The sequence below is a fragment of the Choloepus didactylus genome, chromosome 5, assembly GCF_015220235.1.
Source record: "Choloepus didactylus isolate mChoDid1 chromosome 5, mChoDid1.pri, whole genome shotgun sequence".
Classification (NCBI taxonomy): domain Eukaryota; kingdom Metazoa; phylum Chordata; class Mammalia; order Pilosa; family Megalonychidae; genus Choloepus; species Choloepus didactylus.
This window is the reverse complement of record NC_051311.1, coordinates 3,792,043-3,818,016: the sequence shown is the minus strand read 5'-3', so window position 1 is coordinate 3,818,016 and position 25,974 is coordinate 3,792,043. Positions and strand designations below refer to the sequence as shown.

Here is a 25,974-nt window from a genome sequence, read left to right as displayed (position 1 = left end):
AGTGCAGTTAGTGCCAAATTCACCTCCATAACAATTGTACACATTTGCATTTCCACCAGCAAGCTCTGAGCTCTTTGAGATGGTTTTGCTCATCTGAGAGGGGAGAAATGGTATCTTCGTATGGTTTTAATTTGCTTTTCAATTATAACTGAAGTTGTCCCAAATTTCATACATTGAAGAGCCACGTTACATATTTTTAAATGAATATTTTATCCATTTTTTATACAATTTGGCCTTCCCTTCCATTTGTATACAGTTTTTCTAAAGTAGTGGGCATATTAGTCTTTTTTGATGCAGATGTTTTCTCTATTTGCTGTATGTCTTTTGATATTGCTTAGGGTGCAAAAGATTATTTGGAAACACATATATATGTGTGAAATATATCAATAATTGTCTCTGCATTTGGATTTGATCATTAAAGAAAAATGTTTTCCTACATCTGGATTATAGAGAAATTTACTCACGAATTCCTCTAGTATTTGTGTGGTTACACTTTAACCTCTGATTCATCTGAATTTTACATTTGTGCATATGTGGTTCTAGTTTCATCTTTTAATCCAAAAGCTAACGATTTTTGCCAACATTCCTTGTTTCAAAGTCCACCAATGTCCAGTGACTTAAGATGTCACTTTCATCATTTACTAAATTTTCATATGTATTTGGATATATTTCTTAACTTTCTATTCTATTTCCTTAGTCTGACATGTGCCAGCACTATGTGGTTTTAATAATAAAGGCTTTATTCCGTTTATACCAGTAGTGCTAACCCCTTTCCTTACTTATCTTTTTCAGTGTTTTACTAGCTATCATGTTTATTTTTCCATGTGAACTTTAATAACAAATTTTTTACACCACAAAAAAGCTTGTGGGCATTTTCATTGGGGTGTTGTTACAGTTTAACCCAGGGGAGCTGACAGCTTTATGAGATGCTGTCCAGAGAAAAGAAATGTCTTTCCATTTGTTCAAGTCTTTCAGGACTGTTTTTGTCATTTAGGTTTTGCATTTATTTTATTAAGTTTATTCCTAAATATTTGTTCTTCATTCTTGTTATTGTAAACAGTTTTCTTTTCCATTTCTCTTCTAAATAGTTTCCTTTGTGCACATAGAGTAATGACTTCCGAGTGTTAACTTTTTATCCTTCAACCCTTCTTAATGAAATACTTTTACAGTTGGAATTAATTGTATTGCTGATTTCTTAGGGTTTCTGGGTATACCATCATTAAAATTTTACTTCTCCTCTTCAAAGCTTACGTTTTTTCCTCTCGTTTTTGTCACACTGCATTGCCTACTACCTCCAGCACAATATTGAATGTCAGTGCAGAGAGCGGAGAGTGTCACACTTGCCTTGCTCCTAATTGTCTTAAAGATGCCTCGAGTGGTTCCCTGCTAGGTAAGGTCTTAAATTTATTAATAAGGAAGCATCCCTCAATTCACCTTTTCTTTAGTGTGATTGTAAAATCAGGAATGGATATTTAATTTTTCCAAAGACATTTTCACAACAGTAAATTATATTAATGGATTACCTAAGACTCAACCAATTGTCACTACTGGAATCGATCCCACATGCTCATGACATATTTTCTGTATGTGGTGTTAGATGGATTTGCTACTACTTTCTTGAGTGCGTTTGAATTTATATTCATTATAATATTGGTCTATAATTTACTTTTTGGCATGACCTTCATAAGATATAGTTACTAATGCTGTATTTGCTTTATAAAAATAATTTGGAATTTTTATTCATTTTCTATGCACTGGGAAAAATTATGTAGACCTGAAATTACCTGGTCTTTAATGAATTGGTTGAATTCCCTTGAGAAAACATCTGGACCTGGGGTATTTTTATCCTTTAGTTCCCTAATGACTTTTTATTTCTTCTATGGAAACCAGTCTATTAGTCTTTCTATCACTAATTGAGGAAATTATATTTTTCCTAAGGAAATTATTTATTTCATCTAGGTTTTCAAAACTTATTTGCATAGAGGTCCGCAAAGTCATATTTTACAATATATATATTTTTCCTGCTTCAGTGGTAATTGCCCTTCTGTCGTTTTAAAAATATATATATATATTTTGTATATTTGCACTTTCTGACTTCTTTCCATGAAAAATTTGCTAGTAGCTTACTATCTTGTTATTTATTTCAAAGAGCCAGAATTTTGAACTTTTAACTAGCCCTACTGCTTTTTAAATACTTTAGCTCATTAATTTCTGCTTTTATCTTAATTATTTACTGTGCTTTTCTTTGTATTGGATTTCTTTGTTGTTATTTATCTTTTTATGTTGATAAATTAATTCACTTATTTTCTTTCTAAAATTGTTACTGAAATGCATGTATTTAAGGCTGTGAATATCCCACTTTATCTTATGACTATTCCTCTAATCACTCCTCTATTGGTTTGCTAAAGCTGGTGAAATATATATACCAGAAATGGGTTGGCTTTTACAATGGGACTTACTAGCTTACAATTTACAGTTCTCAGCTTCTGTCTTCAGTGGCTTCCTTGCTGTTTTCTCTGGGCCCTCTCTTAGCTTCTCCAGGACTTTTCTCTGTGAGCATCTCTTAACTTCATCTCTCAGCTTCTGTATGTGTTTTATCCTTGAATAAAAGGCTCCAGTAAGAGGATTAAGCCCCAACTTGAGTGAGGTGGGTCACACCTCAATCGAAACAACCTAGACAAAAGGCCTTGACCACAATGGGTCTGCACCCGCAGGAACAGATTTATAAAAACATGATCTTTCTGGGGTACAGACAGCCTCCAGGTCGAGTCATCATTAACCTTAAATTAAAAAAGAATACCTGTAAGAGAATCACAAACTGAAAGACAGGATTCCCTCTTGATACTAACTTTAATTGGAAAATAACATATAGTTATTTGGTATTTCAGGGGGGCGTGTTCAACTTAGAATAATTGTGTGAGGATGCATTGAAGGATGGGTATTGTAAGACTGCTTGTGAAAGCAAGTATTTAAGAATGAAACACCCATTTGTAGGACTTAATGAGGTTAATTATATTACATATTGGCATATTGCATACTACACAGTATAAAAAAGAGCGATATAATAATACTGATAGCGAGTATTCCCGTAATGTCTTTTCCGCATCAGTACTGATCGTATGTTTTACATGTACCAACCCCTTCAACCTCACAGTGGCCTTTTAAGGCAGGTGGTGCTACGATTGCCCTTTTACAGAGGAGGACGTTGAAGCAGAGGAGGGTTAAGGAACTTCCTTGGTTTCAAGGATAAAGATCCTCGCTACTGACATGAAAGAACCGTGGGTTTCCATGAAGAGAAGAAAAATCAAAGTAATACAGAATATAATCATACTTCTGTAAAAAAGCAAATGTGTGTTTGTGTGCGTGAGTGTGTATGAAAGGAAAAAACATCTAAATAGGTATAAAAATGGGATTTGGGTGTATGGGATGTCAGCTTTTTTGTCTGATATACTCTTTTTTTTTTTCACTTTTAAAAACTTTTTATTTAAAAAACAATTACATATTCACAGGAAGTCACAAAAATAGTACAAAGAAACAAATTGAGATGACAGTTTGAAAGAGCAGCCAAAAATTAAAAGATGTTGTGAAAATTAAATGAGATAATACACATAACAGCACTTCACACAGTGCATGACCCATAACAAAAGCTCAATAAATTTTTGTGTTTGTTGTGGTTATTACTTCCATGTAAAATGTTAATATACATTTTAGGTCTGCTGCAGGACTAACAAAACAAAGGAAAACAGCAGATGCTTTTAATTTAAACATTCTGTCCATTTACAGATTGTGTAGAATTCCTGAAAATCCCAAGATTTGAGAAAATTCGGCAGTAAATTGACATTATAGGTTCTGGGTTTTGTTGAGCATCTGTTGTACCCTCATGTGTTCAGAAGAGTTGGGGCTAAGCATGCACTAGATGCCTATAAAATTCTTCTGTTTTGAGAGATTATAGTACAATATCTGGAGACCTGTAACCCCTTTCATTTGTAAAGAAAACTGCACTGTATATAAAAACATGGCAAAGGGACTGAAGCATTCCAGAGCAAACAGAAATTACTGTTTAACCAGAGATCAGGATTGGTAGAGGAAAGTCAAAAGTGACTATGCTGTATTTATCAGACACTTGAGGGAATTCCTAGATATAACTTCTACTGAAGAGATAAACTATAAAATTTATTGCACATTCAGGATGATTATCTCTTAGATGCTCAATAAATTTTTTTTTTTAATCTTCATTTTATTGAGATATATTCACATACCACGCAGTCATACAAAACAAATCGCACTTTCGATTGTTCACAGTACCATTACATAGTGGTACATTCATCACCCAAATCAATCCCTGGCACCTTCACCAGCACACACACAAAAACAACAATAATAATAATTAGAGTGAAAAAGAGCAATTGAAGCAAAAAAGAACACTGGGTACCTTTGTCTGTTTGTTTCCTTCCCCTATTTTTCTACTCATCCATCCATAAACTAGACAAAGTGGAGTGTGGTCCTTATGGCTTTCCCAATCCCATTGTCACCCCTCATAAGCTACATTTTTATACAACTGTCTTCGAGATTCATGGGATCTGGGTTGTAGTTTGATAGTTTCAGGTATCCACCACCAGCTACCCCAATTCTTTAGAACCTAAAAAGGGTTGTCTAAAGTGTGCATAAGAGTGCCCACCAGAGTGACCTCTCGGCTCCTTTTGGAATCTCTCTGCCACTGAAGCTTATTTCATTTCCTTTCACATCCCCCTTTTGGTCAAGAAGATGTTCTCCGTCCCACGATGCCAGGTCTACATTCCTCCCCGGGAGTCATATTCCACGTTGCCAGGGAGATTCACTCCCCTGGGTGTCTGATCCCACGTCGGGGGGAGGGCAGTGATTTCACCTTTCAAGTTGGCTTAGCCAGAGAGAGAGGGCCACATCTGAGCAACAAAGAGGCATTCAGGAGGAGACTCTTAGGCACAGATATAGGGAGGCCTAGCCTCTCCTTTGCAGCAACCGTCTTCCCAAGGGTAAAACTTATGGTAGAGGGCTCAACCCATCAAACCACCAGTCCCCTATGTCTGTGGTCATGTTAGCAACCATGGAGGTGGGGTAGGCGAATACCCCTGCATTCTCCACAGGCTCCTCAAGGGGGCACTACATCTTTTTTTTTTCCTTGTTTTTCTTTTCTTTTTTTTTTTTTTTTAACTTTCCCTTCTTTTTTAAATCAACTGTATGAAAAAAAAAGTTAAAAAGAAAACAAACATACAATAAAAGAACATTTCAAAGAGACCATAACAAGGGAGTAAGAAAAAGACAACCAACCTAAGATAACTGCTTAACTTCCAACATGTTCCTACTTTACCCCAAGAAAGTTACCTAATATAGCAACATTTCTGTGAACTTGCTCCTACTATATCCATCAGAAATTAGCAGACCATAGTCATTCCTGGGCATCCCCAGAACGTTAAATAGCTTATCTGTTCTTCTGGAATTATTGTTCCCCTTTCCTTAATTGCTCTCTATTGCTAGTTCCCCTACATTCTACATTATAAACCATTTGTTTTACTTTTTTCAAAGTTCACATTAGTGGTAGCATATAATATTTCTCTTTTTGTGCCTGGCTTATTTCGCTCAGCATTATGTCTTCAAGGTTCATCCATGTTGTCATATGTTTCACGAGATCGTTCCTTCTTACTGCCGCGTAGTATTCCATCGTGTGTATATACCACATTTTATTTATCCACTCATCTGTTGAAGGACATTTGGGTTGTTTCCATCTCTTGGCAATTGTGAATAATGCTGCTATGAACATTGGCGTGCAGATATTTGTTCGTGTCACTGCTTTCCGATCTTCCGGGTATATACCGAGAAGTGCAATCGCTGGATCGAATGGTAACTCTATATCTAGTTTTCTAAGGAACTGCCAGACTGACTTCCAGAGTGGCTGAACCATTATACAGTCCCACCGACAATGAATAAGAGTTCCAATTTCTCCACATCCCCTCCAGCATTTGTAGTTTCCTGTTTGTTTAATGGCAGCCATTCTAACCGGTGTTAGATGGTATCTCATTGTGGTCTTAATTTGCATCTCTCTAATAGCTAGTGAAGCTGAACATTTTTTCATGTGTTTCTTGGCCATTTGTATTTCCTCTTCAGAGAACTGTCTTTTCATATCTTTTGCCCATTTTATAATTGGGCCGACTGTACTATTGTCATTGAGTTGTAGGATTTCTTTATATATGCAAGATATCAGTCTTTTGTCAGATACATGGTTTCCAAAAATTTTTTCCCATTGAGTTGGCTGCCTGTTTACCTTTTTGAGAAATTCCTTTGAGGTGCAGAAACTTCTAAGCTTGAGGAGTTCCCATTTATCTATTTTCTCTTTTGTTGCTTGTGCTTTGGGTGTAAAGTCTAGGAAGTGGCCACCTAATACAAGGTCTTGAAGATGTTTTCCTACATTATCTTCTAGGAGTTTTATGGTACTTTCTTTTATATTGAGATCTTTGGTCCATTTTGAGTTAATTTTTGTGTAGGGGGTGAGGTAGGGGTCCTCTTTCATTCTTTTGGATATGGATATCCAACTCTCCCAGCCCCATTTGTTGAAAAGACCATTATGACTCAGTTCAGTGACTTTGGGGGCCTTATCAAAGATCAGTCGGCCATAGATCTGAGGGTCTATCTCTGAATTCTCAATTCGATTCCATTGATCTATATGTCTATCTTTGTGCCAGTACCATGCTGTTTTGGCAACTGTGGCTTTATAATAAGCTTCAAAGTCAGGGAGTGTAAGTCCTCCCACTTCGTTTTTCTTTTTTAGAGTGTCTTTAGCAATTCAAGGCATCTTCGCTTTCCAAATAAATTTGATAACTAGCTTTTCCAAGTCTGCAAAGTAGGTTGTTGGAATTTTGATTGGGATTGCAGTGAATCTGTAGATGAGTTTGGGTAGAATTGACATCTTAATGACATTTAGTCTTCCTATCCATGAACATGGAATATTTTTCCATCTTTTAAGGTCCTCTTCTATTTCTTCTAGTAGAGTTATGTAGTTTTCTTTGTATAGGTCTTTTACATCTTTGGTTAAGTTTATTCCTAGGTACTTGATTTTTTTAGTTGCTATTGAAAATGGTATCTTTTTCTTGAGTGTCCCTTCAGTTTGTTCATTTCTAGCATATAGAAACATTACTGACTTATGTGCATTAACCTTGTATCCCTCTACTTTGCTAAATTTGTTTATTAGCTCTAGTAGCTGTATCGTCGATTTCTCAGGGTTTTCTAGATATAAGATCATATCGTCTGCAAACAATGACAGTTTTACTTCTTCTTTTCCAATTTGGATGCCTTTTATTTCTTTGTCTTGCCGGATTGCCCTGGCTAGCACTTCCAGCACAATGTTGAATAAGAGTGGTGACAGCGGGCATCCTTGTCTTGTTCCTGATCTTAGAGGGAAGGCTTTCAGTCTCTCACCATTGAGTACTATGCTGGCTGTGGGTTTTTCATATATGCTCTTTATCATGTTGAGGAAGTTTCCTTCAATTCCTACCTTTTGAAGTGTTTTTATCAAAAACGGATGTTGGATTTTGTCAAATGCTTTTTCCGCATCTATTGAGATGATCAATTGATTTTTCCCTTTTGACTTGTTAATGTGTTGTAATACGTTGATTGATTTTCTTATGTTGAACCATCCTTGCATGCCTGGAATAAACCCCACTTGGTCATGGTGTATGATTTTTTTAATGTGTCTTTGGATTCGATTTGCAAGTATTTTGTTGAGGATTTTTGCATCTATATTCATTAGGGAGATTGGCCGGTAGTTTTCCTTTTCTGTAGCATCTTTGCCTGGTTTTGGTATTAGATTGATGTTAGCTTCATAAAATGAGTTAGGTAGTGTTCCATTTTCTTCAATGTTTTGAAAGAGTTTGAGTAAGATTGGTGTCAGTTCTTTCTGGAAAGTTTGGTAGAATTCCCCTGTGAAGCCATCTGGCCCTGGGCATTTATTTGTGGGAAGATTTTTGATGACTGATTGGATCGCTTTGTTTGTGATGGGTTGGTTGAGGTCTTCTATTTCTTCTCTGCTCAGTCTAGGTTGTTCATATGTTTCCAGGAAATTGTCCATTTCCTCTACATTATCCAGTTTGTTGCCATACAATTGTTCATAGTATCCTCTTATAATTTTTTTAATTTCTTCAGGATCTGCAGTTATGGCACCTTTTTCATTTATTATTTTGTTTATATGGGTCTTCTCTCTCTTTGATTTTGTCAGTCTAGCTAGGGGCTTGTCAATCTTGTTGATCTTCTCAAAGAACCAACTTTTGGTGATATTTATCCTCTCTATTGTTTTTTTGTTCTCTATGTCATTTATTTCTGCTTTAATCCTTGTTATTTCTTTTCTTGTACTTGGTTTAGGATTGGTTTGCTGTTCATTTTCTAGCTTCTTCAGTTGATCCATTAGTTCTTTGATTTTGGCTCTTTCTTCCTTTTTAATATATGCATTTAGTGCTATAAATTTCCCCCTTAGCACTGCTTTTGCTGCATCCCATAGGTTTTGGTATGTTGTGTTTTCATTTTCATTCGTCTCTATATACTTAGCAATTTCTCTTGCTATTTCTTCTTTAACCCACTGATTGTTTAGGAGTGTGTTGTTTAACCTCCAGGTATTTGTGAATTTTCTAAGTCTCTGATGGTTATTGACTTCTAATTGTATTCCATTGTGGTCAGAGAATGTGCTTTGAATAATTTCAATCTTTTTAAATTTATTGAGGCTTGTTTTATGTCCCAGCATATGATCTATTCTGGGGAAAGTTCCATGAGCACTAGAAAAGTATGTGTATCCTGGTGATTTGGGATGTAATGTCCTGTATATGTCTGTTAAATCTAATTCATTTATCAGATTGTTTAGGTTTTCAATTTCCTTATTGGTCTTCTGTCTGGTTGATCTATCTATAGGAGAGAGTGATGTGTTGAAGTCTCCCACAATTATTGTGGAAACATCAATTGCTTCCTTTAGTTTTGCCAGTGTTTCTCTCATGTATTTTGTGGCACCTTGGTTGGGTGCATAGACATTTACGATTGTTATTTCTTCTTGCTGAATTGCCCCTTTTATTAGTATGTAGTGGCCTTCTTTGTCTCTCAAAACATCCCTGCATTTGAAGTCTATTTTATCTGAGATTAATATTGCTACACCTGCTTTCTTTTGGCTGTAGCTTGCATGAAATATTTTTTTCCACCCTTTCACTTTCAGTTTCTTTGTGTCCCTGTGTCTAAGATGAGTCTCTTGTATGCAACATATTGATGGTTCATTTTTTTTTGATCCATTCTGCAAATCTATATCTTCTAATTGGGGAGTTTAATCCATTTACATTCAACGTTATAACCGTGAAGGCATTTCTTGAATCAGCCATCTTATCCTTTGGTTTATGTTTGTCATATTTTTCCCCTCTGTCTATTAATATCCTTTATTGTACCCATACCAAATCTCTTTAGTACTGAACCTTTCTCCAAGTCTCTCTGTCCTGTCTTTGTTTCTCTGTCTGTAGGGCTCCCTTTAGTATCTCCAGTAGGGCAGGTCTCTTGTTAGCAAATTCTCTCAGCATTTGTTTGTGAAAAATTTAAGCTCTCCCTCAAATTTGAAGGAGAGCTTTGCTGGATAAAGTATTCTTGGCTGGGAATTTTTCTCACTCAGAATTTTAAATATATCGTGCCACTGCCTTCTCGCCTCCATGGTGGCTGCTGAGTAGTCACTACTTAGTCTTATGCTGTTTCCTTTGTATGTGGTGAATTGCTTTTCCCTTGCTGCTTTCAGAACTTGCTCCTTCTCTTCTGTGTTTGACAGTGTGATCAGTATATGTCTCGGAGTGGGTTTGTTTGGATTTATTCTATTTGGGGTTCGCTGAGCATTTATGATTTGTGTATTTATGTTGTTTAGAAGATTTGGGAAGTTTTCCCCAACAATTTCTTTGAATACTCTTCCTAGACCTTTACCCTTTTCTTCCCCTTCTGGGACACCAATGAGTCTTATATTTGGACGTTTCATATTATCTATCATATCCCTGAGGTCCATTTCGATTTTTTCAATTTTTTTCCCCATTCTTTCTTTTATGCTTTCATTTTCCATTCTGTCATCTTCGAGGTCACTGATTCGTTGTTCAACTTCCTCTAGTCTTGTACTATGAGTGTCCAGAATTTTTTTAATTTGGTCAACAGTTTCTTTAATTTCCATAAGATCATCCATTTTTTTATTTAGTCTTGCAATGTCTTCTTTATGCTCTTCTAGGGTCTTCTTGATTTCCTTCATATCCCGTACTATGGTCTCATTGTTCATCTTTAGTTCTTTGAGTAGCTGCTCTAGGTGCTGTGTCTCTTCTGATCTTTTGATTTGGGTGCTTGGGCTTGGGTTATCCATATCGTCTGGTTTTTTCATATGCTTTATAATTTTCTGTTGTTTTTGGCCTCATGGCATTTGCTGAACTTGATAGGGTTCTTTTAGGATTTGTAGACCAATTGAAGTCCTTATCTCTAATTTATCAGATCTACAGCTTCGTGGAGTACACTTTCTCTAACTAACCAGCAGGTGGCTACAGTAGTAGCCACCTGTTCTCCACGAGCCAGTTCTCCCATGCTTAGCCTTTTTGGTGAGTGGGGGAGTGAGTCTTGTGGGGTCCAATTGGTGTACCAAGCTTGCATGTGTAGTTGGTGTTGCCTGCCCTGTATATGGGGCATGTTTCTGGGCAGTCAGGGAGGGGGGGGGTGGCTCTAACAATCAAATCTCCCTGGTGATCCTAGAGTTTTTAAGCTGCTGCAATAGTCTAATCCTTCAGTTCAGTCCTGCCACAGTTTGTCTCTGCCACTGACCCACAAGTCCTTGGTATTGGCGTATGGCTCCTGAGACTTGCAAGTGGGCCCCTCTTCCAGGCCGTGCACCCCGGGTCCTCTGTTGAGGGATGACTGTGCTATGTCACAGGTGAGTGCCATCCCCCCAGGGCAGTTCTGGGCTGCTGGTCTGTGTAGGGAGGCTCCCAGTCTGCTGAAATGATGGCTGAATGGGGCTTTGTTAATTCACACTGCTCCACCTTCCCAACTCTGGGACAATCAGCTGAGGTTGCAGGGAAGGCTAATGTCCACACCCAGTTTTGTGGAGTGTGCCTGTTATTTGAAGCACTTCCATCACACTGGGTTGTGTGGGGCAGCTCTGGGCTATGGGGCTGTCGATGGGCAGGAGTGTTTCCTGTCCACCAGGATGATGGCTGTGAGTGGACACCCCCCTTTTCTTGGGAAGTTGTGGTGTTTAGTGAATTTTCTCAGCCACTGGATTATTGCGTTTTGTCTCAGAGCTCTCCTAGTTCTGCTCTTGACTTGACCTGCCCAAATTGCAGGTCTTTGAAGCTTTCTGTATTGGGCTTCTTAGAGTAATTGTTTTAGAAAAAGAAAAAAGGATTAAAAAAAAAAAAAAAAAAAAAAAGGGCCCTCCTGAGAGATCTAATGGGTTATTGAAATGCTAAGAGACAAAGCAACCAGGGCCATTAAGGAAAGGTCCACAGGGCAGAGAGATCAGCTTTTCTTCAGGATTTGCATATGCGCCTCAGGGCCTGAGCTCGGGCCTGATCTCTGCCCTTCCCCCTTCTATGTTCACCAGAACTCCAAAAATCCTCCGCTTTTATTTTGGAGTCCTTCGTGTTGTCCTTCTTCTATGCCTGTCTCCTCTCTGTTGGGCTGGCCGCTCCCAGACTCCCCGGTGTCCGGTCTCCGTCTATCCACGGTTGGACCTTGGATCAGCAGAATGAGCCTCCGATAAGGGCTGCCACTGCAGTTCTCCCTTCTCCTTCCCGGAGCTGACAGCCCCTCCTCCCACGGGACTAAGCCTGTCAGGGAGGGGTGCGGGTCCGCTGGCCGCAAAAACTTACAGATTTCGCTGACCTCAGCAGTTCCACATTTTCATGAGTGTTGTATGAAGTATGCCCAAAGTCAGATTGCTCTGTGGTGTCCAGTCCACGCAGTTTCTGGCTTTCTACCTACTTTCCTGGAGGAGTAACTAAAACATACAGCTCACCAGTCTGCCATCTTGCCCCGCCTCTGATATACTCTTATATGTTTATAAAAATTTATTACAATACATAGAGATTACTGTTGTAGTTAACAATTTTAAAGAAATAAATGTTTGAAGGAAGACAATACCATATTAAAATGTAAAAGTGCTTTCAAAAGTCATTTTTCACACCTATATTGTATATAGCACTAATCCAAATTTGTCATACTTGTTTATATTGATGATTTTAGTTATTTGGACACTTGAACACTATTATTTACCACTGGTCTTAGTTTGTCAGGACCACTATGATGAACACCTCGTCGCTGGCTGGCTTAACAGCAGAGATGTATGGGCTCAGGCTTTCGGAGATTAGAAGTCCCACATCAAGGTTTCAGCAGGGTCTTGCTTTCTCCCCAAAGTCTCCGGTGTTCTGCGGCTGGCTCGCCACCACCCTTGGGTGCCCGGCCTTCCAGCTTCCTCTGACGTCTGGCTTCTGTTCACCAGGCCTCTGGCAACATGGTTTAGGCTCACCCTGGTTCAGTTTGTTCGCATCTAAGTAGGATCTTAGAAGGTCCTGCTCACAAGTGAGTCCACACCTCAACTGTTAACACGTCTTCAGAAGGTCCAATTTACAAACGGGTTCCCACTCACAAGAATGCAGATGAGAACACGTCTTTTGTTGGGGTGCATGAGTGAATCTACCCCACCATTGAAAACCATATATTAAAATTCGATTGACTTTCCTGTTAGTGAATTCCTGTCTATATTTCACCCCATCAATTCTCTTTCTGAAGCCCATCCCCACCTACATCTTCTCCCCACCCCAGAGCTTCCTCATTTGAGAGAAACAAGTTCAAGAATTCACCTTCTGTGTTTCAATTTTAAAGTTTATTTAAGTACATGAGAACATTGTCAAGAAACGTAAGCTTGCTAGCTCATCTGAGATCTTCTAAAATCAGGGAGCTTTCTGGACTAAGAATCAGGGTTAGAGAGGAAAAACACTCAAACTTCCCCCTGTAAACAGCTGGCACGCAATAATATCATCCATTCCATTGACAGTCAATAAACATTATTAATGACATAATTCCCAGTTTCTTTGAGGACATTTTACAAATGAATATGATATCTCTCCACCTAGTAATATTTATCACAAATTAATTTCCATAGAAAGTGATATGGGAAAACTTTTCATTTTTGCTGAATTTACTTGTGAAATAAATTATGTAATAAATTTGAGAGTAAAAATACTGTAAGAAAAGCATTAATTCAGCTTCAACAACATGAAATCCATGTCTAACTATATCTTATAAAATCTTTTTTGTCATTGTTTTAATTGGTAGGAGATTCTGATTTGTGGGGGATAAGCTGCTTTTCCTAAAAGATGAATGCTGACTCTAAAGGATATAAGGATTTAAACACTATTCATCAGTATTTCCCAGATAGTTCTGTGTGTTTTGTAACAATGTATCAACCTGCAATCAATTTTCTAATAAGCAGCAATGATATACCCATAATTCTGCTAGATTAAAAAGACATAAACACAAACATCATGGAATATGCATCATTTCCTTTGGAGTTTGTGAAACTGTTTTGCACAATTCCCTACAGGGTGAAAACAAAAATCAGAGTATCTTTGATATGCAATATAAATAATTCCCCAAAGAAATCACAAGGCCTGTTTTTGTTTATCCTTGCTTTGAGAATGTAAATGTATTCCTTCTCTGTACCTTAACTTTAACTACTCATACACATCCACTGCATAAACCAGAAAAGGTCTTATTTATGAATTAATTTTATCCTTTGTTGTTGGAGAAAAGAGAGATAGAAATTGAAATAAAAAGGAAAATGAAATGCTGGCACTAAGTTCATCTGAAATAGGAAGATATTCCTATCAGAAACAAATCTTTATCAAATCTGATATAAATATTAAAAATAAGGAATAATGAATGTTATTCAAACTATATATCCCATATAATATAAAATGGTGAAAAGGAAGCAAAATCATATTAGATAATTGGTATTTTTCTGAAAAGCACTCGCATCTTCCTTTCCTTTATTCAGAGAGGTAAATATAAATAGTGCCATTATCCACTATTCTAATCTTCATAACCACATACTCATTCATGCTCTGTTCTATAAGCATCAAGAGAAATGGGAAAGCCAGCCACAATTAATGCTAAAAAACTCGACAGTGCTCCTTACCGACACATAGGGCCGCGTTTCTCCGCCACGCATGTCCCGCCATTTTTGCAGTAACTTTCTGGACACTCTAAAGAGAAGCATCGAAGAGACCACAGTTAATTGTGAATATTACTAGGACGAAGGAGGACATATTTACTGGTAGTCATTGCATTAAATCCAATTCCTGAGAGTAAATAGCTTCCCAGTTGCTCCAATCAAGAGAATTCTCCCAGGCCACACCCCTGTGCTCCCCCAAATTTGCTCAATGGCCCCACCCCCTGGAAGTCTGTCCCCCCTTTCACAGGCCTGAGGGTCACCCTCCAGGGGAGGCTTTTTCTCGGCAGGATTAGGTACAAAGTGCTTATGTAGAAGGTGCCTGCATGACCCATTTGTGACTAGGCTGGATTTTTTCTGTGCTAGAACATTTCTTCACGAGACACCATTTCATGGCAGGCACACACTTAGCCAGGCGGCCTTGTCTTCTTGAAAAAAATGAGTCACAGTTTTGTTCACACCTGTCCTACCTCCAGGTCCATGAGAGAAGCACAGCGCGAGTCATCCTCCTGGCCCTGTCCCATTCTTCTGTCCCTGGGTCCTTCCCTAGTTCCAGTTCAGCACAAAGCTGGATCACTGACAGGTTAAAAAGAAGCTGAACCTTCCTACTTGGCTCATGGGTGAAAGCCGTCAGCCCCTTTAGCTTTCCATGGTGTTCCCATACACCCCCTCCCTGTGGCCTCACCGATCAATCCTGCCGTGCTAAGGACCCAACGTCCCCATCCAGCTAAGGCCCAAGCTGCCCCCGAGGCCATTTTTAAATGCCCCCTCTCATCCAGGGTACCATCCTTTCCTCTTGGCCATGCACCTCCAAAAAAGTCTGATGGAAACATCCACTGCCACATATTTGCAACTCAAGAACTCTGTTCCAAACACTTATTAAATACCTGGCACTGGGCTAGATGGAGGAAATGCACGGATCAACAATTGGGCGGCTGAGCACGGTCACTGAGGCTGTTGGCAGGGGAGCCAGGCGGCCTGATGGGAATTTTAGTGCATTGGCTGGTCATATGGATAAGAAACTGCTCTCTCCCTGCTTCCGCTTCCCCCACACAAAGCAGGGCTAGGCTAGGACCCATCTCACAGGGCAGAGGAGAGCGGAGAATGCCTGGCTCCTTATGCATGTTTAATAAACATCGATGGAAAGGGGAGATGGCACAGTCCCCAATCTCACCGACCTGCCCCGGCAGCTCACAGAGGACATTCAAATCAGGATTAAAAAAGGTGTAAGCGGGAAGATGCGCCAAGGGCAGTGGCACTCCAGGAAAGCACTGAGGTTAAACTTGAGGGGTAAGGAAAGGCTCTTGGGAAGAGAATTGTAGCCACGATTTGGGCATGGGTGTGTGTGGAAAGGCCAGTGAGATGCACGAGCTGGGAGCAGCGGCGGGCGTGTGGGAAGGGCAGCCAGACGGTGGATGGTGCAGGGTGATGGGTGAGGGGGAGATGGCCAGAGCCACCCAGGGCCCAGATTGTGCAGGGATCCTCCTGGGGGGCCAGGGAGTAGAGAAGAAGAATGGCCTCCTTCCTCAAGAAGGCAACCCTGGCTGCAGTGTCAAAACTGCAGACCCAGTTGTTCTCGTTTGCTAATGCTGCCAGAATGCAAAACAGCAGAAATGGATTGGCGTTTATAAAGGGGGTTTATTTGGTTACAAAGTTATAGTATTAAGGCCATAAAGTGTCCAAGGTAACACATCAGCAATCGGGTACCTTCAGTGGAGGATGGCCAATGGTGTCCAGAGAACCTCTGTTAGCTGGGAAGGCACGTGGCTGGCATCTGCTCCAAAGTTCTGGTTTCAAAATGGCTTTCTCCCAGGACATTCCTCTCTAGGCTGCAGTTCCTCAAAAATGTCACTCTTAGTTGCTCTTGGGGTGCTTGTCCACTCTTAGCTTCTCCAGAGCAAGAGTCTGCTTTCAACGGCCATCTTCAAACTGTCTCTCATCTGCAGCTACTCTCTCAGCTTCTGTGCATTCTTCAAAGTGTCCCTCTTGACTGTAGCAAGCTCGCTCCTTCTGTCTGAACTTATATAGTGCTCCAGTAATTTAATTCAGACCCACCCTGAATGGGCGGGCCAACACCTCCATGGAAATTATCCAGTCAGAGTCATCACCCACTTTTGGGTGGGGCACATCTCCATGGAAACACTCAAAGAGTTACAATCTAATTAACACTGATAGATCTGCCTACAGAAGATTACATCAAAGATAATGGCGTTTGGGGGGACATAATACATCCGAACTGGCACACCAGTTTAGAGGCTTTTCAATGATGAAATGATGAAATGATGAAATGATGGCTGCCTAAAGGAAAGGAGGGGCTGGGGGTGCTGGAGAGACGTGGGGATCGACGAGACATTTAAATGGAAGAACTGAAAGGAGCTGGTGATTATTTGGAAAGTCAAGGATAACAGTTGGGTTTCTGGTGGACTGGTTGATGGTTCTAGTGACCGAGTAGGAAGTTTACGGGAAGGAAGATTTTCAGGGAAAGATGACGCTGTGTTTCGGGTGCCCCAGTGGACGTGCATTGTAGACGGTGAAGTTTGCATCTCAGCCCATAGGAAATACAGACTTGAGGCTTTTCTTCAGATTCCTTCCTCTCTTTTCCAAATATTCTCATTTTCTGGGCTTGCTGCTCAAAAAGTCTGGTTATAGCACGCTGTGCTAAGTGCCACGGTTGACACCCACGAGTGCTCCAACCTTGTCAGACAGAGACAAGCCAGTACTCGGGCATGTCTACGATGATGATTGTGGAAGATGGAAGAAAAGTAAGCAGGAGAGACCGAGATTTCTGCAGAGGCTGAATCTGAGCAGAAGGAGTTGCACCCTCAGGCACTGGGCAAGCTCAGCTGAACAGAAGAGGTGTGGACTTTCCTTCACGAACCAGAAATTAGCTGGTTTGACAAAAGCAGCCCATTGTTATGATGTAGCAAAAATACACACAAACCCTATCAGGTAAACTGTTTTATGGCTATTTTTACTCTGAAGCCCAATTTTCGTCTTCCTTAATTAAGGCTTTTGCTTTACTGAAAAGCCAGCAGAATGTCTAATACTGCAGAACATCAGAACACACAGTATAAGACAGCTGCACATTTTTTTTCTGGGGTCATTAATATTTATTTTGATTTCAGGTAGTAAAACATAGTCTTCCTTCACGTCAGAACAATTCCGTGGGGACTTAACTACGTATTCTCTTGGACTGGATGGCGAAACAGTGGAAAAAACACAGGCGCTGACGGGAGCAAGGCGTGAGCCTGGTGTTTTGGAGGGCAGAGGGTTTGCAGATTTTATCGGCGGGAAGTTTTCATAAGTTTCTGTGTCAGACCCAGATTCTTTATCCATAAGCTGGGAAGATGCAGTGCGAAGCATTTTCACCTTTAACTTGCCTGTAACAATTTAGAGCAGAGAGCAAGTAAAACGGGGGAGCAGAGGATGTCACCAAGAGACTGAGGGTTTGTGCAGACGAGAAGGCAGGCAGCACTGGGGTCCTGCAGCCACAGCAGAATTAGCTCAGGACCCAGTTCCTTTGGCCACAGCAAGACCTCTTGCATCACTTTAGCATGGCCTTGTGTTTGGGGTAAATACAGCCAATCAGGTGGAAATTTCATTTTGGGCAGAATTCACATTTGATCCCACTCTGGATCATCAGCTTGGAGAAGCAGAAATACACACATATAAGCTGGACAAGTCACCTGAATGACAACAAAAGCCTCTTTTAAGCTTCAGCATAAATCATTTGCTACTAGGCAGTTTGCTCTCCCCTTCCTTCTCCCTCCCTCCTTCCCTCTCTCCCTTCTGTCCTTCCTCCTTCTTTCCTTTCTTTTTCTGATAATATATAGAGACTGAGGAAGCCACAGCTCTCACATGGAGGTTTGTTGAGAATATTGCTAAGCTCACGAGTCCTGGCTTCCCCCCAGGACGCCCAGCTCAGTATGAGTTGTGTGATTTGGGGCTGGTTACTGTTAAGTCCATTGTCCTTCATGTATAAAATGAGGTTTAAGTCACTTTCCCTATAGGCCTATTGGGAAAATAACATTGAATTTATTTGTAACACATGTAACACCTAATATGTAGGCATGCATTAGGTAATAAGCAACTGTTCTCTCTGGATTTGAGGGAGGAGGTTCTTGCCTGTGAAATGGAATTTCCATTGCTATTTGTCTCTAGCTCCTTCCCTCTTTCTCCTTCTCTGCCCTCCTCCTCTGCCCTTACAACCACCTTCACCACCACCATTTCTTGAAGACTGGCTTCGTGTCCAGCATTGTCCTAAGAATTCTACAGTGATGCCTCATTTAATCCTAGTGACCTCGTGTGGCACGTGCCACAATTATCCTCATTTTACAGAAGGGGAAACTGAGGCTTCAAGGTATACATGACTTGATCAAGTTAATAGCAAAATACCATCAAAGTCAGGACTAAATCCTGCTATGTAATCCCAGAGTCTGTTAGTCTAAAAATAGCAAATGAACCTCTATATAGTTGAGAATTTCTATAACTTCTTGAAGCTCTTGAAATATTACAAGATCACGAACCCTTCCAATCATGTGGCATTTCTGCGCTGTCACAGATGAGTGTGCAGACACAGAATATCTGCATGAGCTTTCAAGATACTCATGAATCCTAGAAGCCCCTAGGAAGAGCCTGTGCAGGGAACCAGTTCTCCAGGGGGCAGGATGTTGTATTTATCCTGAGATCCCAGCATCTAGCACAGGCGCACAGGGGCTGGAGGAGACAAAGCCAAGTCTCAGGAACTTGTTACAGCTCCATAGCACGTGCCTGGGAAGTTCTTGTCTTGTTTATTTGCTTAGTGTTTTAAACACTTCTGAATTTTTATTGTCTTTTTTTTTTACTACTACTACTATTTACTATATACATTAAACTATATTCATAGTAGCTCACCTAGTAATTTTAGATTTTTAGTACCTTTTTCTAATTCTCTTTCAAAGGGATGATCATCTTAATTATAATATCACATCAACATAACGTTTATCAGTCTCTATCACTGCAAGTAACAGGAAAAATACTTTCAGTTTAAATTTACCGATTCAAATTCTGGTCAGTAATTCTCTGTTCCTTAATCAACCCAAACCTGAAAATAACGTCTTCCTAATGTGACTCAGGAACAGACTGGATTTGTTGAACTGTCCTTAACCCACAATGCATATGCAGCATCCAAGCACAATGTTCCTGTCAATGACTTAAACCCTGAGTTGAGGTAGACCAGATGCTGCCACCTGTATCACAGCCACTATGGGAATTATTGGATGCATGAGGATTGGGCTAATAAAAATCTGTGAAATACTGACCTTAAAAGAATACTGTGTTGGGAAAGGAAGAGGAGGGTGTGATACGCACTGACACATACTGGATGTGGACTGTACTTAAATGCATCTTTAAGAACTGAAGCATTCGCTTTATCACATTTGATTGGTAAATCAAGAAGAATATAAAAGGTAAATAAAGAAAGCTCAATAGAATATGGATTTTTTCCTGAAAACTGTAGTTCACTAAGTTCTTTATTTGTTGTAACCAAGAGTTGTGCCAAAGTGCCAACACTTTTAAATGAATAGTAGATGCTTGGTGAGTGATTAAAATAGATGGGGCAACAAAAATTCATTCTCTAATATTCCCTGCAGTCTGAATGACAGATCTTCTGTTTTTCTGACTATGTCTTTAAAGGTGGATCACATGAGAACAGATAATAAGTCATAGCTGATTATAATGCATTTGTTCTCATATAGGACTACCCTGAAAAAAAAATCTTAACTTTATGTAAATAAATTTGAGAACTGGGCCTAAGTGTTGTGTTTCAATTGTTTCAAAGTTAGAAAAGAATGGAATTATCTCATTTTGCCTCTATTTTAATGTCATTCTGACTCTCTGAAAAGAGACCAAGAATATTTCCCTTAGGGCACCTTATCTCAAATATTTTTTGCACTATCATTTGATCATAATTGCTATGTTTTTACTTATCTCATATTGTCCTTTTTTCTCAAAAGACTCACATTGTTTATTCTTACCAAATTTTTCACTTATCTCATAAAGTCCTTCTGTCTTGAAGGATGCACAGTGTATATTCTTATCTAGTATTAATATAAAAATGTCTCCAACTAATTTATAAAATATGACTGAACATATCTTTTATCACAATTTATATTGTCTCTTAGTTGTGACAGAACTATATGGCCCCAATCTATTATTTTATGTAACTCTTGAATGAAATAATAAAAATTTGAATGCCCAGGAGAGATGTCAACGATGGGTTTCAATAAATTAAAGAATTATAGAGTGACTTTTGATGCAAGTATTATCACAAATATACATCATCAGCTCTTATAAGGCATAAATATTCCAGGGGCAGAAGAAAGAAAAATGTTTAAATGTCAATCTAGAGTTTATGACACTTACTTTTAAATACATGACTAGAACATGCAAAAAAAAAAAAAAAAAGAGATAAGGAATCTTTTATGAAGAAATGGGAAAAGGTAGACCACAATGTTTTTTTTTTTTATTTTTTAAATTAATCATGAATTAGATTGCAGAAGTTTTCCTTATTCTGGAACTCAATCAATTTGCGTAAAGGAAACTATTAAAGACTAACAGACAGTGCTTGTATTTTTCTTAATTTAGTGAACACTGTTTAGGTAGACAAAGCATGAACCCATTTTATCATAAATTTCTAAGTTTTTATAAATGCAGCAATAAATGTCAACATTCTTCCTGCCCCAAATCAACAATAGAAATTCAATTTTTCCATGCTTACTATTATTAACAATTTTAATTTTTTTATTGCCTGCAGGTTAAGTTACTGATTTATACTGGAAATAGCATTTGAGTACCTGAGCAACTGGACTCATCAACCTGGAAATCATCGCAGTCAACAAAACCATCACAGCGCTGGTGAGCGGGCACACAGCCGTGGGAGCGGGGGCACACCAGAGTGCCATCGGAACAGGTCACATTGGCTGAAAGAAAGGATGGTCACACTTAGTCACCTGCCTGTTCCTCAGTGTACTTCTGATGAAACAATACCATTTATTGTAATAGTCCTCAGTTTTATTATTCCTATATTTAAATAACATTTTTAAGGAATCATCAACTTCATGGAACATTTCCTTTAAGAAGTTGAACATTTCTTTAAAAATAATTTTGTCCATAGAGTTTCCCAGACACGTTATGTAGAATTAGACACGGGATATAACATGATACAATGTGATACAATGTGATACAAGGCACTATATGTAATATGTTGTCTGAATTGAGTTTAGACTTGGAGACAACCTTTACTTCAAGGCAGATCTCTCTGTCCTTCCTTAGTCTCCATGATCTTATGTGCAATCGGACTGAGGGTGAGTGCAAATTATGTAAACATCCATCAGCTCCCATCTGGGGTATAAGCCAGGGGCAGCCATCGAGTGCCTGTTAGATCTGAGAGAAGATGTGGAGCTCGATGTCCAATGATGATGTGCCTTGACGACACCATGATAATGTGTGATGGAGGTAATTTAGTAACTGCATGCTCTCTTTTTGGGGGTCACACAGGGTTTAAAGCTGACTTCAAAGGATCAGTTTATTAATAGGATAGAGATGCTCTTGCCCATTGGAATTTGGTTGCTTAATATTTTTCAGAAAACAAATGTCTTTATGTATATAAGAAGAACTGGTAACTGTTCAATAGGAATCTAGTCCTGCAAAGAACCGTATCTCCCTTAGATGCCACTGCTAATGAACTCCCATTGGGGTGCTCAGTGGTTAGTCATGAAATCCTATCCTTGCGTTCCTCTCTCCTATTTTCTAATCTCTCTAAGAGTAAAGCAATGATTTAGATTCCTGTTACGGGACCACACAGACCCCCTCGTTCCAGGCCCCCCGTCATGAGTGAAGCACAGTGCCGCTCTGTTCTGCCCCATTAGGATGTGGGGCTTGAGCTTGCCTCAGGACTGGGAGCCAGCAGGCCCGGGTTCCCTGCCTGAACTCTGTGTGTGGTTCTCCTCTGACCGGACCGTGCAGGCGGGCGTGTACCTTTTTACGTGATAGTTATTCCAATGGATCATCCCTGTTATGTGTTTGGAGCAGAGGGAATACGTCAAAACATGAACCCTGTGCACCATCTTGTCAGGGAGCCCGGAAAGTTCTCGAAGACACTAAATAATAATGATTCCGATCGATACTTTCTCTCTAACCCCACTCCTCGGAGCCCTGGGGTGCAGCAGAGGTTTGCTGAGGGCAGCCGCAGACCCCAGGGCCTTCTGGCACTTACCCGTGCTCAATAAGAACGGCTCTGCATATGTCATCTAATGGTGACATATGCAATATCCCATTGGAACATTTTATTCCAAATCTCCTGTGAAAAATTTGAAAAGGATTGTTCTGGGCAGTTGCTTGTACTACAGTAAAAACAATTAAGTGTTAACCTTTTCAAAGTAAATTGGTCATGTGGAACATGCAGGAAGAAATGAATATCCCCGTGTATGTATCTTGTACAGATTTTTTAAGTTATGTCACAGATTATTCTTTCTTCAAGTATCACTATGGGTTGGAAGGATTCTTTAAGGTTATGGACACAATTTAGTTTGAGAACTAAAGTGGGACATAAAAATGCTGATCTAAAGAGTTTGTATTTCCGTTATTTAAAAATGATGGTTTTGAAAAATTAAAGTCATACTCTTCTTCAAGCAATCCTTCCTAAATGCTAGAATATCAATTCATGACAACAAATAACACTGAGCTCCTGCTACATGTAGAGCACTAGTTAGCACTTCAAATAGGGTGGGGTGCAGGGAGGGTAACTTGAAAAACAGGGGTTTGTATTACAGAACCTATAAAATAACAGCAAAAAAGATAATACAAGAGTGATTTACAGGTCTAAATAATAAAAAAATAAATATTACAAGGCCAGGCTCAATTCAGTTGCCAAAGCCATGGTGGAGATAAGAAGTGTTACAAAACTACAGCTTCCTTCAGTGTGAGGAGGGCTATAAAAGAAAGAAAGAGCAGTCTTGGAAAATATTTTAAATTTTCATGCTTACAGAGAAATGCTACTTGGCAGCGTAAAGAATAAAGGTCTGCAGATGTGTGGTGGAAGGCCTGAAATTAAGGCCCAATAGTACACGCTGCCTTGGCCTCTGGCGAGGGCCTTGGAGGGCAGAACCACTGGCTCCTCAGACCCCTGCTTGCACGGAAGAGCCCCCCTGCTCCCATGGAGGAGACCCCCAGCTAGGCCTTTCTCATCACAGGAGACAGACACAGCGCCTGCTTGTCCCTGGGTAGTGGGCTGTGGAATTATCCAGTCTAGCCCGTCACATCCTCCCATGCTCACTGCAAAGCCCACCTCCCATGGTCCCGAGGGCAGCCCCCTGGGCCCCTGTGTGGGCTCCTCCCTGGGCCGTGAGGCCACGTGACTAATAGGCTGCCGTCTGTCCGTCTCCTCTGTCCAGCGTGGGAGGCTGTGTGTTCAGCCACAGGGAGTTGGCAAAAGAAACCAGATGGGGAAACGATAGGCTTCTTCTTAGAACAGTCAGCTAAGCAGCTTGCCTTTGCCCCGGATTTTGTTAATGAGGTGGTGCTGGGTGCTCACAAACCTAAAAATCAAGGCTGCAGCTAGACTGTAGAACTAGCTGACGTCCCAGGAGAAAGGGACCTAAGTTTCTCCAGAGGTTTTTTATCTTCTTGACAACGTAAAAGATAACATTGCAAGCAGAGTACATTTGGAAATAGAATATCTTCCAACTCTTAGGAGATGAAAAGATGCTTAGAAAAATGAATATGAGCATATATACATGTATATACATGCATCAGTGTATCTGTTTGTGTTATATATATGTATATCTACATATGTATATATATATTTTTCTATTTTTTAAATCCATCATTGTTTTTCATTGTAAAGGGCTTAGAAATCATGTGAGATTATCTCTAAGGTTTTAAACAATATAACATGTTGAAATTTGTACCCAAAGATGGTAGATCCTTCTCTTCTACTTGTAAAGTATATATTTTGTGTACTTCTCATGTGGAAATATTAATCCATCCAGACTCCTCTCAATTTCCCACATGACTGGTGGCTTAGTTTCAAGTCAGCTGTGTGGTAAAGAGCTCAAACTTATAAGTGGTATAAAACGATGCCTTTGGTTCAAGTAAAATTGAAACATATAAGGCTATAAGAAAATAAACTTTTAATTTATAAAATATTTTAAATTTTTCCTTTTGATTCAGAAGGTAAGAGTTTAGAAAGTAAAAATTGACCTACTTTATGAAATGTGGAGCAAAAATATGCTTTCAGCATTTTAAATTTTGTGATGTTTAATTTAACGTATATTAATCAATTTCCTTTTAGAAATAGGTGGCAAATAAATTATGAATGTAATTAATAGTTATCGACATCCACAGACCAAATGATGTACTGATGTAGGAAAACAAACTGGGAGATTTACATCCTCTTTCACCTCCATTATTAATAAACATAGTAAGGAATAATCCAAAATTAGTGTAGATAAGCTATATCTAAAATTTACACAAACTCAGATTTCAAAATGGTTCCATGGACAACATCCATTCTTATCAAATTCTCTTTCAAACACTTTGTTTTAATTTCTGGTAAGAAAATACGATTCCAATCTGCCAACACCATGGAGATCTATACTCTTTGTGACCAAAACAGGCTGCCACAAACACAGCATGAGCATTCTGTGGCTTTTGGCTCTCTCACTCAGGTGGATGATACATTAAGGGTAAACAGGTTCATGAATGGTCCATGGAAGTCACTTTCCTAAAGCAAAATTCCCTGCAGAGAGTCTAGTTGTTGCCTAAGAAACGCATGAACGCAATGCGTATATGACTAGGGAAGTGCAGCCATTTTCTATTAAAGTAAAAACTTGGGTGTGATCAATTAATTTACGACGGCAGAGTAATTACGGTGTTGGGTCACGGGAGGGCAGTTAAGTCCCTCAGTGCATGCCCAGACCTAGCACAGAGCAGGAAGGATAGTTACTCCATCCTTGGGTTAAATCCAACCAGCACTCTTACTGGAATATCTTAGCAGTTTAAATAATTTTCACTGCATCTGTAAGATAATTTAATGGGGAAAGGATAACACTTACGAGGTGTGTGTTAGGCACTTCAGCATATTAATTTCATTTAATTCTCCAACACATCTGCAAAATAGACTTAACTACTACACTTTCAATGTGGAATAAACAAAGGCATGCTGTTGTAAGAAGCAGAGCTGGCAAATGCAGAGGTGATTTCTTCCCACGCTGTCGTCGCTGAGAAGCACGTTAGGACGTCAGGACCACACTAGCGTAATTAAAGACAATAATGAAAATCTCGATAAGGGCTGATGCACAAAGCGTCGCAGCTTGACCTATTCTAAACCTTCAGAAGTGGCGCTCAACCTCATAAGATGTACCAGTTGCTGCTGGAATAAATTAAAGTGGAGACTCTCTGCTTCCCCCTTGCTTTGTCACAGCTGTGCCCTGTTGGTGGCTGTCTCCCACGGCCCCTTCTGATCCGCGCTCCACCTTGTCCCCCTGCCCTGGGCCTGGGCACCGATGAGGCTGCAGGGCTGAGCTTCCCGAGCTCGGCCTGTGGGGAGTAGAGTGGGAGGTTAACATGGAGGCAGAGACGCATCAGGGTCTCCAGGGCTGCTGCTCCTTTACCAAAAGCCACAGCCTTTTTCAACAGTCCTTGTCGTCTCTGGGTCCAAGCAGTGTCCCCTCCACCCGCACCGCCTGCGCTGG

At 39.8% G+C, this 25,974-nt stretch overlaps 1 protein-coding gene across 1 annotated transcript in view; it reads right to left on the bottom strand.

Annotated features, from left to right (window-relative positions):
- MALRD1 (MAM and LDL receptor class A domain containing 1) overlaps positions 1 to 25,974 on the bottom strand; it is a 703,831-nt gene that overhangs the window by 96,309 nt on the left and 581,548 nt on the right. Inside the window, exons 39-40 of the mRNA XM_037837380.1 lie at positions 21,076 to 21,201; positions 14,210 to 14,276 (exon numbers count right to left, since the gene is read on the bottom strand). Coding sequence (XP_037693308.1) covers positions 14,210 to 14,276; positions 21,076 to 21,201 — 193 coding nt within the window. The remainder of the gene's footprint in view (positions 1 to 14,209; positions 14,277 to 21,075; positions 21,202 to 25,974) is intronic.